Source organism: Lithobates pipiens, unplaced genomic scaffold, assembly GCF_037356315.1.
Source record: "Lithobates pipiens isolate NorthernLeopardFrog02 unplaced genomic scaffold, aLitPip1_a1.2 Scaffold_16, whole genome shotgun sequence".
Lineage (NCBI taxonomy): Eukaryota > Metazoa > Chordata > Amphibia > Anura > Ranidae > Lithobates > Lithobates pipiens.
The window spans coordinates 515,062,383-515,080,019 of NW_027507748.1; the positions used below are offsets into that span (position 1 = coordinate 515,062,383).

Below are 17,637 nucleotides of genomic sequence, written 5' to 3' on the forward strand. Positions count from 1 at the left end.
CACTTACAAGGACCTATTTAAAAAAACGGAAACTGAAAAACAGAAAAAGGAGAGTTGTTATTTATAGTGATCAAACAGATTAAGACGAAGCCTAGGTTCACACTGACAGCAGCAATGAAATTGGTTGAGTTCAACTGAACTCCCCCGATTTCATTAACGCATGTCAGTTCCGACTTTGGGGCGATTTCAGAGACATCTGTGTGGGTTTCTGCACAGATGTCTATTGAAATTGCACCCCGAAGTCACCAAAACAGTACAGAAAATACGTTTGGGAATAAGTACGGCACCACAAATACGGCGTCACACTGATTCGGACGGTGCCATTGCTGCCAATGGCTTTCACTCTTGAGCGGTGAGCTGGCAGAACGCTAAAAAAAAGTCGGAGCGGTAAAGGAGCAGTGTGTATACCGCTCCTGCCAGTTGAAATCAATGGGACAGCACGGCTATACCGCCAGCAAAGCGCAGCATCACTTTGCAGGTGGTTTTAACTCTTTTCCGGCCTGCTAATGGCTAATGGCCGAATACCTCCGCAAATATGATGGTGCTTTACCGCCGACACCGCCCCCCGCCTCAGTGTGAAAGGGGCCTTATAGAAAGCCCCTTTGGAGAGATTGCAGAAAAAAATAAAAATAAAATCATATTCCTAATATTCCTACTATAGTATAGGAAAAAAAGTAAGGGTTACAGTATGCAAAAGGATTTGCTTTACTACAACAATGTATTTTAAAACTAAAAGTAACAACTTTGGGCACCTCAATCCATTCTCAAACATTCAAGGAAGCCCTTTTTAACTGCAATCCTTTCATGTTTCACTTTAAAAAGATTCATTAGCAGACCAAATATCCAACCACAAAAGCTTTAGTCGTGTCAAAAATCTTTTTTTGTTTTTTTTGGCAGTAGAACAAAAACACTGGTCTAAATTGTCATCACTACCTTTCAAGTGAATGGTCAGAACAAATTGTTTATCCTTTCACACTTTACCAGAAACAAATCATTTAAAATGACTATATGTGGACAGGGAACAATTTTCTCTAAAAGTGCTATTAATGCTTCGAATAACCCACTATTTAGCTATGTCACGTGTATACTGCAGCACACAAACCTAGGTGTTTTGTTCTGTGCCATTTAGAACAACCTATTTAAGGGAACTGGAATGAGCTACTGACAGATAAAAGGTGCACGTTGCTAAAGCCCCGTGATAAAATAGTAAGGAAGGGAGTAACGATCAGTACCGTTACCAAAATGCATTCTCTAAATGTACTTTGGGTGATGCCTATTCATGTCTAAAGAACATGAGTTTGGTATCCATCCAATAAAAAAAGTTATAGAATATTTTAAACAAAAACAAAATTCAACATATTGCAGTTTATAAGGCTTTAGATGTGGTGGCTACATTCCTTTCCATTTTTTCAGGTTTGTTGTCCTCTGTTCTCACCTGGGTATTTTGCCATTTTCTGTCCTAGTGTCACACTCACCCAGTGTACTTTATCTAAAAGAAGAGCAACGTTGTCATCTTAGGCTGCTCTACTGATTTGGACTAAGAGCTCTTCTATCCTCATTTCCAATACATAGGGAGGCGTACCTTTGTAGCTCACAGAAGATTGATGGGAGAAACTGATAACAAAGTCTGATATATCAGCTCAGTGCAAAGGCAGTTGCAGAGACAATGGAATGCTTTATTAAAAGGTATTGTTCTGTACTTGCAGAAAATGTACTTAGCCTAAAAAAAAAAAAATCCACCACCACTTCCAAGGAATGGCAAGCTGTCAGTTTGACAGACTAACATCAGAGCCAATGTATGTTGCAATGCAGGACCAAGATTTTGGAAAGGGAAAAATTTCCAAAATCTTATCGATGGGATCCTTAATAACAGGGACATCCTCTATAGGGGCTGTTATTAGCACTTTTATTGCAAAGGGATATTGCTGGGTCCACAGTAGAAATGGCAAAGGACTCCTCAAATTTGTAAAAATGCTGCCAAACCTTTAGTAGGAGTGAAAAGCTTATCAGGGGGTGTTCAAATCCACATAAAGGATGTTTTGGACGAATGGCTTCGCTGGGAAATTTTTAGCCCTTGTACACACGGTCGGACATTCTGACAACCAAGTTCGACGGATTTTGTCCGACGGATTTTGTCCGAAACTGTTGCATACACACGGTCGGAAAATCCGATCGTTCAGAACGTGATGACGTTATTTCATTACGACGGGACTACGTTCAGGCTAGTAGCCAATAGCTTTGGTCTAGGAATTTGATCTGAGCATGCATGGCACTTTGTCCGATCGGAATTCTCTACACACAATCGGCACTTTGTCCGATCGGATCATTTTGTCGGAAAGTTTTATAGCCCAGCTTTAAAACTGTCTGTCAGATATTCCGAAGGAAACAGTCCGATGGAGCCCGCGCAGTTGGATTATCCGACAACACGGTCCGATCGGACATTTTCCGTCGGAATGTCCGACCGTGTGTACAAGGGCTTAGTAGTTTTAGGGCCTCTAAAATAGACTCCTAGTGAGATAATAAAAAACAGAAAAAAAAAAAATATATATGCAATAAATTCAATAAAATAATAAACCTACTATTTTTCTGTCTCACACTGACCTCTTTTTCATTCATTAGTTCACCACGTGGCTTAAGTGCCATATGCTTCCTGGTTGGCAATTCATTAGACTTGTGCGCAATGGAAAATTTTGTTTCATTTCAGTTTGTTGCCATTCGTAAAATACATAATTTTGGTCTGTTATATTCGTTAAGTTATGTTATTTCATTACTTTTGTAGAGTGTCAATATTCATTATACTGAATCTCGGATTATGTTGAATTTGTTATATCCGCTATAATTTCTTTCGTATTAGTTAAAATTCGATATTTATGTATGTTCATATATTTGTGATAATGATTCGTAGTTTGGAAAGTCATTTGTTTATTGAATCTATTAACGCACACAATGACAATATCTCTACTCCTCTGCTCAAATACAATACAACACCCTTCTCACTCAGTTCTCAAGAATGCACTTTGCCAGTAATCCAACCCCCATCACAAAATTAATCAGCTCATTAGACTGTAAGATTTACTTTGAGTTGACCTTTTGTTTCATTAGATCTTTAATGAATTACCGAAACAATGTCGAATTCATTCATTATATCCGCTATAATTTCTTTCGCATTAGTTGAAATTCTGCCGAATTTCGATTCGGTATGAAACGGATTGCACATGTCTACAATTCATACATCTCCACCATGTGCTCAGTGAATTCCACCACATTTTATACCATGTGCTCCCCTTCAAAAGTGGACTTGCATAAAATTCAGGTCTAGATGTATTTTCCCTCAAAGTGATCAATTATAGGTCTCCAGAGTGATGGTATGGTAGGCAACATTCCACTTAAAACATCCAGTACAGGGCAGGCGAGTGTGAGCTCTGGGCAGTGAAATGACCAGGAGCAGATTGATAAACTCAATCGACCTCATCTGATCTGTTCCTTCATCAGCATGCCTTCTGCACTGCAGGCTAACTAACTGGCTCCATGTGCTGCTTCTTCCTTCCCCAGTGTGAGTTATGCTGTATAATGGACTGAAAGATTGAGGTAGAGGTAAATCCAGGTACTTACTCTGCTTGTATTATTAAAAAGGATGCATTAATGAATACAAAGCCACATTGATTTGTACCTTGTATATCTGTCTGGCGTACAACTACAAAAAAAAGGGTGCATCATAATTTTTTCTTGCGTTTGAGCAGTAATGCTGCATTTATACTGCCTACTGAAAAACTAGCTTTAAAACTGAAACCTCAGAAAACCTTGAACATAATTTGTATGTCTAAAAAAAAAAAAACAAAAAAAAAAAAACACGTGGGCCCTGGGTGATATAAAGTTTTCTAAAATGTCCATGCACAAATGGCAGCCTCCACAAGGGGATCAGAGGAAAATCCAGCAGGAGCTACAGAGTATAAAAGAGAAGAGGCGCCTCTAAATGTAACAATATGGTCCCATTAAGACCCCTTTCACACTGTGCCGCCCATAGCATCGGCGGTAAATTGCTGATATTTTTAGCCGCATTTTACCGCCGAGTTGAGGCACATTTCTGCCGATAGCGGGGCGCTTATAACCCTCACTAGTGGCTGAGAAAGGGTTAAAACCGCCTGCAATGTGCCGCAATAGGGGCGTTTTGCCGCCGGTATAGCCCTGCTGCCCCATTGATTTCAATGGGGAGCAGCAGTAAACACACTGCTCCTTCACCGCTCCCAGGGCGCCGCTCCAGTCTGAAAGCCCTATAGCGCCTGCAAAACGCCCTCGGTGTGAAAGGGGTCTTAATGAAGGTACATATAGCAACTCACATGGTTGATGTCTAAAACAGGCAAATCTAAGTATGCAGGCATCCGGGGTAAAGCTGTCCACACAGACTGTCAACGCTATCAGTATGCAATTGTGACCCGGAAAACTACCATGCAGTAGAGCGATCTGAAAGCGAGGCTTGAAGCACTTTTGTAATGCAGCATGGAAGGAATGACGCCAATGGCAGTGGTGGTGCGGAGGACGGTCTATATTAGGGATATGCAATTAGCGGACCTCCAGCTGTTCTATAATGCCTCTGCCTCTGGGTGTCATGCTTGTGGCTGTAAGTGTCTTACTATGCCTCATGGGACTTGTAGTTCTACAACAACTGGAGGTCCGCTAATTGCATATCCCTGGTCTATGTGGACGGCTTTACCCCAGATACCTGCATACTTAGATGTACCTGTGTTAATCATCAACCATGTGAGTTGATAAATGTTGTACCTTCTTTAAGTGTAACCATATTGCTACACTTAGAGGCTCCTCTCCTAGTTTATACTCCGTTATGACATGAAACTGCTTGTATATCAAGTCAGAAAACGTATACAAAAAATTTGCTTGTCATGCAAAACACTCTCAAACCAAGTTACACTCAATCCAAGGTTTTATTACTAATACACACACATAAATATATATATTCCATTGTAATGCCATATACAATATTTAACATCTTTCTATAAAACTGATATTCTATGATCAGTGACTAAAATGAAAAAGATACCCCTTGCAGCAAAGTTCCTGGCTTGTTATGTTTTTCGAGAAATACCTACATTTCATTGGAGGTGCACAAAAAGTTCTCACTTAAGTGTTTGTCACACAGGCATGACTGTCAATAATAGATGGGGGAAAAGACTTCCTTTAAATTGACAAAACTAATCTCACAAGGAACACAGCCAGACTGTGTTTAGCATTTAGCTAGCACCAGACTCTATAATTTGAACCTCCACTGCAGCAATTATGTTATCTGGACATTGTGTACATTGTCGTACTAACAATGTAGTTGGAAAACAAGCTATTCACTTTATGTAATGGTTTTTAAACAATGACTGCACACCTTTGCTTTTGATGCTCAAAAACAAACATGAAATAAAAAAAGCCAAAATAACTCGTTCTTTTTTGGAAGAATAAAAACGAGTTACCAGCAACTGGTGGGCAAACAGGTGACTAAAAAACCCTGATATCTGCATTTGCTTTTCTAGAGTGCAAACAAGAACTCAGTGAAGAGGTGATTACTGGGCTGTGAATCACTGTATGTACCAGATCAATCACTGTAATCTTGTATTCACTGTTTTCTTAGTACAGGTCATAAATATGGCAAATTCTAACCTTGTGAGGGAAGAAAAAATTCAGCTTAAGTGAAATTTCCAAACTTTGTTATATAAATTAATTAGATAGCAAGCACTCACAAAAAATTACTTTGTTGTAGATGAATAGAAGGAAAAAGCAAATAATTACAGTATTCATTGGCGTATAACACGCACTTTCAATTTAAGAAGGAAGTTTCAGGAAAAAAACATTTTTTAAATAAACCACTCTGAAACAAAATAATGGTGCCCATCAATGCAGCCTGATTAGTGTCAATCTGCAGCCTCAATGCAGCCTGATCTGTGTTCATCTGCAGCTTAAATGCAGCCTGATTTGTGCCTATCTGAAGCTTCAATGCAGACTGATCTGTGCCCATCTGCAGCTTCATTGCAGCCTGATCTGTGCCCATCTGCAGCTTCAATGCAGCCTGATCTGTGCCCATCTGCAGCTTCCACGCAGCCTGATCTGCAACTTCAAAGCAGCCTGATCTGTGCCCATCTGCAACTTCAATGCTGCCTGAACTGTACCCATCTGCAGTTCCAAAGCAGCCTGATCTGTGCCCATCTGCAGCATGATATGCGCCCATCCGAAGCCTCTCTCCCATCAATGCAGCTGCCTGATTAATGCCCATCTGCAAGCTTACCATTTCTCATCAATTCCCAATATATATATAATTGCGCTACCAAATAGAAACAATGTATAAAGCAGCCAGCATCAACAATGATACAATTGCATAGAAAACAAAAAACAAAAAATGCGGTGCTGAAAAGTGAAAAAAAATCACCTACTTGTGAAAAAAAATTTGCACAGTCGCATAGCATAAGCCAAGCATAATAAAAATAACACAAATGCAATATGTATAGATAAACAATACAGAAATCCACGTGAACAATGTGTAAAGATCCCCACAATATATGTGGATGAATAGTAAAGAGATCCACGTGAACCGTACCATGTAGATCAAACAAATAATGTGAAAAACAAACAATAGTCCTATGACACGTAGGAAAATAATCTGGAGTTTATGCTGAGGATATCCTACATTGGACACCCCATTTATACAGAGTACAGAAGATGGCGTGGCGGAGTGGAGGTTCACACCATCCCTTTGAGAGGATTGCTGTTCATTACAGCTTGACGCCTGACTGACTCACCACTAAGGTGTGTGGGTCCACACCTTCGGGTAAGAGTACCCATTACTTATCTCTGTTTATCCCGTACGGTGTATTATCTGCATGAGGAGCTTTGGAAGGGTGTCGCTATGATGGTATCTTCAGTGTTCCATTTTACATGAAGTTGGGCAACTCCTGTCAATTTGGATCACTCCTTACTGAAGAGGAACTAGTTGTTGCTTAAGGGGACGATTATTTTCTCACGTGTCATAGGACTATTGTTTGTTTTGTGTTTTTCACATTATTTGTTTGATCTACGTGGTACAGTTCACGTGGATCTCTTTATTCATCCACATATATTGTGGGGATCTTTACACATTGTTCACGTGGATTTCTGTATTGTTTATCTATACATATTGCATTTGTGTTATTTTTATTATGCTTGGCTTATGCTATGCCACCGTGCAAACATTTTTTCACCTTTTTCACAAGTAGGTGATTTTTTTCACTTTCAGCGCCGCATTTTTTGTTTTGTTTTTCATCTCTCATCAATGCAGTGCAGGAAATCACCGAACTGTCAGCCCTTGTTTACTCGGCTCTCAGTCGGCAGTCACATACACAGTCCCGTCTCCGCCTCTGGACCAGCTCCTGTGAGAGACAGAACACTAATCCAATGCCAGTGGCGGAGGTGGGACTATGTGTGTGTGACATGAGAGCCGAGTAAACAGGAGATGATGGCTCAGTGAATTCCGGCAGCGCTTGTCCAACTCCATCGGCGTATAACATTCAGGGTGAAAAAGGGGGAACATTCAGGGGGAAAAAGTGTGTGTTATACGCCGATAAATATGGTAAATGTTGGATTTATACTCTTCATCGCTATACTTTATACCCTTATATACAATTTATTACTAGCATGGTTGAGTAGCAAGAACAACTACCATGTAAACAATAGAAGCTGATGTACTGGATACTAACATTTAAAAAATAAATAATTTACTTTATGCATGTATATGTCAGGATTTAAAGAGGAACTGCAGTCTGCTCACATAATTTGTAATAAAAACACTTTTTGCATTCTGAAGCATCCCTCCAACCACTTTGCATATTATTTTATATATACTGAGATTTTGTACTTGCAAAATATGCTGGAGAAATCTCCCTCCACAAGTCCTTCAAGTCTGGCTGCAATAATTTTAACTGTGGGCAGCTGAAGCAGCTGCCTGTTCACGTCCTGGATTTACACACACACAAAAGGCATACCTCCAGCTCTGCAACTCTCATTGGCCCTATTTTGACTCATCCTCCCTACCTTTCTGGCAAACTCTCAGGAGAGTGACAGAGCTGTGCAAGATGTCATAAGCCTAGGCTTTTTTCCAAACAAGAAACAGCAAGTGGGCTGTATAAGGTATTTACTGGCAGAAAAAAAAAACAATGTTTTGCTATCCAAAGTTAAAACAACAAGGGCAGAAGATGTAATAGCTGGAAAGAAGAAAAAATTACTTAAGTTCCACTTTAAATACTTGGAATATTGCTGCCATATTCAATAAACATTGTAAAAGGTTAGTCTGTTAAATAGAAAGTTGCAGAATAGCATGTTACAACGGTCTTGTCAGTAAAATTACTGCAATGTCAAAGTATTTATTTAATATCGGAGGAAGAGCTTGAGTTAAGCTAAAATAATAAACACAATAAACATTTTTAAAACGGGACTCCAACATCAAAATAAATATTTAAAGTGACTGTAAAGGAAAGGTTTTTTATCTTAGTGCATTCTATGCATAAAGATAAAAAGCTTTCTGTGTACTGAAGCCCCCCTTAGCCCCCTAATAGTTATCTGAGGTCCCTCTCTATCCAGCCTTGTTGCAGGAGAGACTTTCCTCCTCATTGAGAAAGCAGCGGATTGCCTTTGGCTCCCACTGCTGTCAAAGTCAGCCAATGAGGAGAGAAATGGGTGGGGCCTAGAGAGGGGCTCTGTGTCTAAATGGACACACAGAGCCAGCTTGTTTTTATTGATTTTTATTAAATAAAAATAGATAGTAACTGAAGTCTGTGTTATACAAAAGGGAACAGTGCTGAAATGCTCTAAAGCCTCATTTCATCATGGTGGTTTGATGGTTACAGTGGACTTGAGGAGCCCTTGTAATCTATTAAGAATGGGAGTGACATGAGGCCTTGTGACTTCCAATTTGGCTGGTGTAGGCCGATCATCTGTGGGTTTGATGTGCGATGACTGAAAGCATTCAGCGTTGGGAACATCATCCCGTTTTTAATTTTTAGTAATGTTGAGTGGTTATTACAGTCTCCGTATTATTCCTGAGCATTGCATTTTGGGTTAACCGGGTTACATTTTTTATTCAAACAATGTAATCATGTACTATAAAATAATTAAAATGTGGTTAAATATTAGTAAGGGGATATCTGGCGTACAGTTGTGCTTATAAGTTTACATACCCTGGCACAATTTATGATTTCTTTTCAGAGAATATGAATAATAACACAAAAACTTTTCTTTCACTCATGGTTAGTTTTTGGCTGAAGCCATTTATTATCAATGAACTGTGTTTACTCTTTTTAAATCATAATGACAACAGAAACTACCCAAATGACCCTGATCAAAAGTTTACATACCCAGTTCTTAATACCGTGTATTGCCCCCTTTAACATCAATAACAGCTTGAAGTCTTTAGTGGCAATTGTGGATGAGGCTCTTTATCTTGTCATATGGTAAAGCTGCCCATTCCACTTGGCATAAAGCCTCTAGTTCCTGTAAAATATTGGGCTGTCTTGCATGAACTGCACGTTTAAAATCTCCCCAGAGTGGCTCAATGATATTGAGGTCAGGTGACTGAGATGGCCACTCCAGAACCTTCACTTTATTGTGCTGTAGCCAATGACAGGTCGACTTGTCCTTGTGTTTTGGATCATTGTCATGTTAGAATGTTCAAGTACGTCCCATGCCCAGCTTCCTGGCTGATGAATGCAAATGATCCGCCAGTATTTTTTGATAACATACGGCATTCATCCTGCCATCAATTCTGACCAAATTTCCTTTTCCTTTGTTGCTCACACATCCCCAAAACATCAGCGCTGGGTATGGCATAGGGCTACTCTGCTGTCCAGATTTAACCACAGCCAGTGTTTTCATACATATACAATTTAATTAATTTATATAATCCAAATCATTTATTTTTTTCACGACGCTTAACACTATACATAATATTACAACGGGACTCACCTTCAATAGAAAAACTTCCCATTTTGGACTCTAGAAAATCAAAGAGAGTGCTAGGAGCAGAAGGTCTAGAATTTGACAGTTCATCATTTTCTTCTACCCGTGTTCTTCCTCGACCTTTTCCTTTACCTATGTATTGAATGACAACAGGTGCAGGTTAAACATGCCTCTTTCATGCAGCAACTTCACTTCTTCTTACTACACAGCCCCTGCTAGAGTTCCTGCAGCTCTTCATGACGCACATGAGAGACTTCACTGCCTTTCACTTCTATATATTATATGCTAAGATTATGTTTTAGCCAGGGGATCATAACAATGCTGTCATAACATTACTATGGCAGATCTTGCTGATTAATTGTTTCACTCTACACACACACACAGATATATAAAAGGAGATGAAAACCTGCAATAAATAAATTATGGAGACTGTACTTCATGAATTTCCTTCAGATAATGCCAATTATTTGTTATATTAATCCAATGGCTGGCTTCAATACTTCGAATCTTTGACCTGAAACTAATATGCAGATCTGCAGTCCTGACTTCAAATTCTGCATATTAGTTCCAGATCAGACACTGAATGCATGGAAGCTAGAGACAGCATCTCAGTAAACATCTCACCACAGCTGACACTTTACGTAAATCTTTATATTTCCTGTATAATATGAGCATGGTAATGTTCCCTTCCAAATCTTTATTGGACCTTTAGAATTATTGTTTGTCTGAAAGAGGAATGGGAAGGCAGGAAGAGGCAAGATCGAACACAATATACAGTGCATCTGGAAATTATTCACAGCGATTCACTTTTACCACATTTTGTTATGTTACAACCTTATTCCAAAATTGATTAAACTAATCATTTTCCTCAAACTTTTATAAACAATACTCCCATAATGACAACGTGAAAGAAATTTGTTTTAATACTTTGCAAATTTTATTAAAAAGCTTTAGCTCAATATTTTGTTGATGCACATTTGGCAACAATTACAGCCTTGAGTCTTTTTGAGTTTGATGCATGCTTGGTAAACCTATTTTTGGGTAGTTTCTCCCATTCTTCTTTACAAGACCTCTCAAGCTCCATCAGGTTGGATGGGGTGCATTTTCAGATCTCTCCAGAGATGTTCAATTGGGTTCAAGTCTAGGCCACACAAGGACAGCCACAAACTTGTCCTGGAGACACTACTTGCTTATCTTGGCTATGTGCTTCGGGTTGTTGCCCTGTTGGAAGATGAACCTGTGCCCCAGTCTGAGGTCCAGAGCAATATGGAGCAGGTTTTCATCACGGATGTCTCAGTACATTGCTGCATTCATCCTCCCCTTGATCCTGACTAGTCTCCAAATTCCTGCCACCGAAAAACATCCCCACAACATGATACTGCCACCACTATGCTTCAATGTAGGGATGGTATTAGCTAGGTCAGGCCAAAGAGGTCTGTGTTTCATTAGTAAAAGAAAAGAAAAATCGCGCTACAGTAATGTGATAAAACAGAAAATCAATTCACATCAGTGCTGCAGTTCTATTATATATCAAAAATATATGTTGAGAAAAATAAAAAACAAAAGAACCGTGCTCTTCTCAAAAACCCCAAAGCATGAACACACACCTTCCCCCAGAGATTGCAGTCTCAGCCGGGAAGCTATATATGAAAAGGAGGTATAGAGTATAACCCAATTCTGCAAATAAATGCAAAACTCCACTAGCCTCCTGTAATAAACATATTCAATCATGAGTTGAAATTATGAAAAATTACAGAAAAAGTAAATAAAATACAAAATGTGAAAAAAACCTGTAGGAAAAAAAAACACATGAAAATAAATAATCAAATGTGTCGTGTATAGCAGTCCTCAAGAGAAAGATCCATCTGTGACACACACATTAAAGATGCAAAACACCATGTTTTGTAAGTTTATTTTATGAGTTATATTTTTATTAAATAAGCGATTTTACACTATTGGAGTGTTTTTTTCTCTCTTACGGTGGATCACTTACCATATATGAATTGGAGTCTATGACATTGAATGGTGATTCTAAAGAGTTGTGGTGATTGGAAGATTGAGGATTGTGTACAGTCTGTCTTCACTTCTGATATGCAAATTAATTTGTGATATCTGGTAAGGAGCCATCTTGGCCTCTGGTGGCGGTGCACTTTGGTATGCTTCACAAATTGAAATATGAAGTAAAGAATCATTCCTTTTGAACACTTCAATTGACACGTGGTGTTTTGCATCTTTAATGTGTGTGTCACAGATGGACCTTTCTCTTGAGGACTGCTATACACGACACATTTGATTATTTTCATGTGTTTTTTTTCCTACAGGTTTTTTTCACATTTTGTATTTTATTTACTTTTTCTGTAATTTTTCATAATTTCAACTCATGATTGAATATGTTTATTACAGGAGGCTAGTGGAGTTTTGCATTTATTTGCAGAATTGGGTTATACTCTATACCTCCTTTTCATATATAGCTTCCCGGCTGAGACTGCAGTCTCTGGGGGAAGGTGTGTGTTCATGCTGTGTTTCATTAGACCAGTGAATTTTGTTTCTCATTGTCTCAGAGTTCTTCAAGTGTCCTTTGCCAAACTCCAGGCAGGCTGTCAGGTGTCTTTTACTGAGGAGTGGCTTCTGTCTGACCACTCTACCACATAGGCCTGAGTGGTGGATTGCTGCAGAGATGTTTTTTCTTTGGGAAGGTTTTCCTCTCTACACAGAGAAATACTGGAGCTCTGTCAGCGTGATCATTGGGTTCTTGGTCACCTCCCGGACTAAGGCTCTTCTCCACTGATCGTTCAGTTTGGCTGGGTGGCCTGCTCTAGGAAGAGTCCTGGTGGTTCAAAATGTCTTACATTTATGGATGATGGAGGCCACTGTGCTCATTGGGGCCTCCAATTCTGCAGACATTTTTCTGTACTTGTCCCCAGATCTGTGCCTCAATACAATCTTGTCTCGGAGGTCTACAGACAATTCATTGGACTTCCTGACTTGGATTGTGCTCTGACACACACTGTTAACTGTTGGACCTTATATAGACAGGTGTGTGCCCTTCCAAACCATGTCCAATCAACGGCATTTACCACAGGTGGGCTCCAATCAAGTTGTAGAAACATCTCAAGGGAGATCAGTGGAAACAGGGCGCACCTGGGCTCAATTTTGACTGCCATGGCAAAAGGCTGTGACTACTTATGCACATGATTTTTTTAACTTTTACATTTTTAAGAAATTTGCAAAGATTTCAAACATTCTTCTTTCAAGTTGTCATTATGGGGTATTGTCTGTAGACTTTTGTGGAAAATAATGAATCCATTGTGGAATAAGGCTTAACATAACAAAATAAACAAAAATTGCACTGTATGCAAAAACATTAAGCGGTACTCTGTCACCTGTCTATATCTTGCAATCTATTTTTGTTTTGACAAACCGCTTTAAAGTTAGGACATTTTTCATTTTATCTTCTGTAAGAATTGGCTGGGTTTCTGACAGGGGTCAGTGATGAGTGAAACGTGCTCCCTTTTTGTGGACTGGTAGCTTCTGAAGCATCATTTCTGGTGATATTTGTTACATAGCATGTCCCAATTTATTTTTGAAAAGTTATTTTTATTCAATTTTTATAAACAATACACAAAATGCAACCCAAAAAACCAACCCCCCCCATCCCTGTTGTGCAATGTCCCAAAAATTACAGGCAGTTAAACAGTATGCATTCCCCTTCCAGCATTTTTACATCAATTAAGGCAGTAAAGACTAATGAGATCTAGAGCAGTGAGCCAGATCACTAGGTCGTTGCTAGGCATGCCAGGCTACTCCGTCACCAATAGAGATTCTGTTTACTTGAACCGTTCCATTACAGCGTGTCATCTGATGAGAGCCAGCATTACCATATCTTCTCAAACTCTTTGGGATAATCTCTACTCAAGTATGTGGCTTTATATAAGGGCAGTGCCTTATTCACCAGGCCCTTCCAGTAGGCTAAGGATGGGGCTTCAGGCTTTTTCCAGCATAATAGTATAGCTTTGCATGCAGAGAATAGAGTGAGGGAAAGCACAGTTCTCTGCGCCATAAGTGGCACCACACCCTCCGCCAGACCAAGCAGGCATACTGATATTGCTATGGGAACAGTTAGGGAGATCAGTCCCTGAATGGTTCTCGTAACCCGTCAAAAATTCCTGTATTGATTGACAATGCCGGAATATATGGTTGAAATCCGCCATGGCGGTAGTACACAGCCAGTAATTTGCATCATCCGAACCATATATGCTGGCTATTCTTGCTGGGGTATAGTATACCCTATGGAGGGTTTTAAATTTGATGCTTCGATCACGTGCCGACACCAAAACCCGAAACGGTTGGTCCCACATATCGTTCCAGTTGTCCCCTTGAAAATTGGGGACCAGTGAGCTCCATTTATCCAAACACTTTCCAAGTGTCTAGGGCCTGTCTCTACAAACAGCTCTTTATAGATTTAGGACAGTGTTTTTTTGCATGGATTTGTCACAAAGTAATTGCTCCAGGGGTGAAGTGTGAAGTTCCCCCAGACCTGCACCAAAATGTGCAGTGAATGTGTGCCGAACCTGCATATAACGGAAAAAATACCAGTTTGGGAGGTCATATCTATCTTTTAATTGATTAAAGGTAAGCAATCTCCTTCCTCCCCCTATGTTCTTCAATTGTTTGATGCCTACCCGGGCCCATATTATCGGGTCTGGAATGTCATTAAAATGGGATAATCTGGGATTGAACCATAAAGGAGTGACCAGCGACCAGGACTCTGATTCAGAGTGCATGACTACCCTTGCTCTGTCCCACGCACAAAGTAGTAACACTCATGGAACCAGTCAAAGGTGCCGACACCTGTAGTCCCCTGTGTACCAAATAGTAGAGACTCTCATAGGATCCCATAAGTGCCGTCTACAGTACTGTCGCTGCAGCATGCCCCAAATACGAACATGAATGTATTATGGAATAGATATTTTTTTCCCCATTAAAGATACACTGTAAAAACCTAATATTAATATATATATAAATTTAACTGCTGCTTGCAAGAAACACAGATACCTGCTCAGGGGTTGAATTTTTCAGGTAACCAGAGCTGCAACAAACCAGTCTATGCCATCCCCTTTTCTCAGTAATAAGATGGCCTGGGAAATGTGTTTGATAGGGCTATATTTTTTTTCGAAATCAAATTTTATGTTTAACATGTGTTACAACAAAAAAAATACACATTCAAAATAAAAAAAGGAGGTATATATAAAGACACATTTTGCTATACATTAATGATCTTATTATGAGAACTCCATAATCTAAAACGCATAAAAAAAAAAGCAGGATCTGCAGTATTAAATAGTATTAGCACTATAAAACATTAACATATTCCCATAATTCGAACCCCACCCCCCTCCCACCTAATATGCCTCACGGGTTACCGGTAGACTGCCTATACGGTCTCTTTAAGAAATATCAAGGAGTATTGTTTGGAATTGAGAAATTGGTCATATAATTATGCCATCTTGCCCCCATCAATGAATACCTTTTCAGTTTAGCCCTTTGTTCATCTGTAAACTTTTCATACTCTATTAATTTGTTATGTTCGTTGACCCATTGACCCACAGAAGGAGCAAACCACCTTAACACTATCAGTTTGTGAGCCACAAATAGAGATTCTGGCACCAGATCTTTGGTGTCCATACAATTAATTAGCATGTCTAATATCGCAATACTATTGACGGTTGGGGCAGATGCTCTAAATTGGGTTCATGGTGCATGGTGCATGGTAAAGCTAGAGGTATTGATCAAAGGAGGATTTATGTAAATTAAACTCTATTTGAAAACGCTGGGATGATTTGAATTGATTGGTCACAAAAAGCTGGGCAATTGTCTGAATGTTACCAGCCTTCCACACTTAAAACCCCCAAAGTTTTTCAAACTCTGGTAAATTATCATTCTCTCAAATGAGTGTAAGGCCTTCTATATTCAATGTTCCAGATTTTTCCCATAAGGTGGATTGTAGGGTAGTGTGAAGGGTTCTTAGTATAAGGCCGGGTTCACACTGGTATGACAACAGTCGTACCACTGTGTATATGACTTTGCCCAGTGGCTTTAAGTGCGACTTCAATGAACGGGGATCCGATTTTTATCCTGACAATGCAGGCACTTTGTGTCTAGTATGAGTCTTTAGGAGAAACTAAAATTGGAATTCCCCCTAAACATTCATACCAGACACGGTGCCTGCTATTGTCGGGGATCTAAGTCGGATCCCTGTTCATTGAAGTCAGATGGATGTCGGACATCAAGTCGCAATTCGGCAAAGTCGGATCCACAGTTGTATGACTGTCGTGTTGTACCATTGTGAACCCGGCCTGAAGGTAGAAAAGGCCATCTGGGTATTTTGGTTGAGATATCCTAGGATGTTATTTGCACCAGATCCAGCCTTGATTTATATAGTTAAACCTTTTGAACATCTTGAGGGGGATCCACAAAGGGCAACTGTGTAAAATGTATAGGAGCTTAGACATCCATACCAATTTTAATAAATATATTCTGCCAATCCCCTAAAGGGCCAAATTTTGAGCTTGTGATATCCTATACACACATGAATGTTTTGGTACTCCACTGTAGCTATCTATGTTATAAACCAGGTGACAATACCTCGTACTGGGAGCCCTTGAGCAGGTTTAGGCTTACTGCCAGCTATTAGGAAGTTAAGAGCTGCTTCCATATTGTTGCTGTAGTCCATAAGAGCTTGTCTGGCTGACTCTTTACTGAAGCCCATCTCTGTGATGTGCCTCAGTGCCTTTTCATCAACCTGCAATAGAATAAATTCAAAGAATAAATTTAATAACCAACAACATTCAATTTCTTATTCCAGTTGCAAGATTGTCACTAAGACTGTAATCACATTTCCTTAGCTTATATTGAAAAGCACTATGAATCTTTATTTTCACAAAAATGCCTAATGTAATATCAGAACCCTAGCAAACAGTACCAATTATATAGTCTGATAGTGCTCTGATAAAACAAAGAATTTAAAGTGCAGAAACAAATAACAGTTTAAATAAAACATAATTCACAGTGATAGGAAGATGCGAAAATGTAGCGGTTTTAGAGATACAAAGAGAAAAAAATGTCTCAAATAAATCCTAACAGGATTAAAAAAAAAAAAAAAAAAGGACAGATTTACAGTTGTTTCCTCAAATTTGCACATTAAAGCTGAAACATATTGATCTTACAGTTTTCTTCACTGTATTTTTCTGCTTCCTGAAAGGCCACTTATTTAGTTGAGCAATTTTCAGATGTAATTAGATTATTGAGTGACAAATCATATGCAACGTCTTAAAAGGCTTCTGGGATAAAATGTACTCAGAATGCGGCTTAGGATCATCCAAACAGAACATCTATTATCAAGATACACACGGAGTGTTGCATGATATTTTATTAGCATGTCCAATCGAAAACATCATCATCATTGCCACACAGTGCTGACAAGGCAACCACAGCTTTAAACTAAATTTATTTTTGTACCCTAGGCATTGATTGATCAATTAATCTGCAATTCCACTCTACACATTGCTTACATTTTGAGTATGACAACATCACTGAATTACCTATACAGATCAAGAGGCGATTAATAGAACTTTTGTTCATACTTTACGTGTCCGC

At 39.3% G+C, this 17,637-nt stretch overlaps 1 protein-coding gene across 1 annotated transcript in view; it reads right to left on the reverse strand.

Moving 5' to 3' along the window:
• Nucleotides 1-17,637, reverse strand: part of TDRD3 (tudor domain containing 3) — a 439,138-nt gene that overhangs the window by 80,652 nt on the left and 340,849 nt on the right. Inside the window, exons 9-10 of the mRNA XM_077483142.1 lie at nucleotides 16,627-16,783; nucleotides 9,988-10,113 (exon numbers count right to left, since the gene is read on the reverse strand). Coding sequence (XP_077339268.1) covers nucleotides 9,988-10,113; nucleotides 16,627-16,783 — 283 coding nt within the window. The remainder of the gene's footprint in view (nucleotides 1-9,987; nucleotides 10,114-16,626; nucleotides 16,784-17,637) is intronic.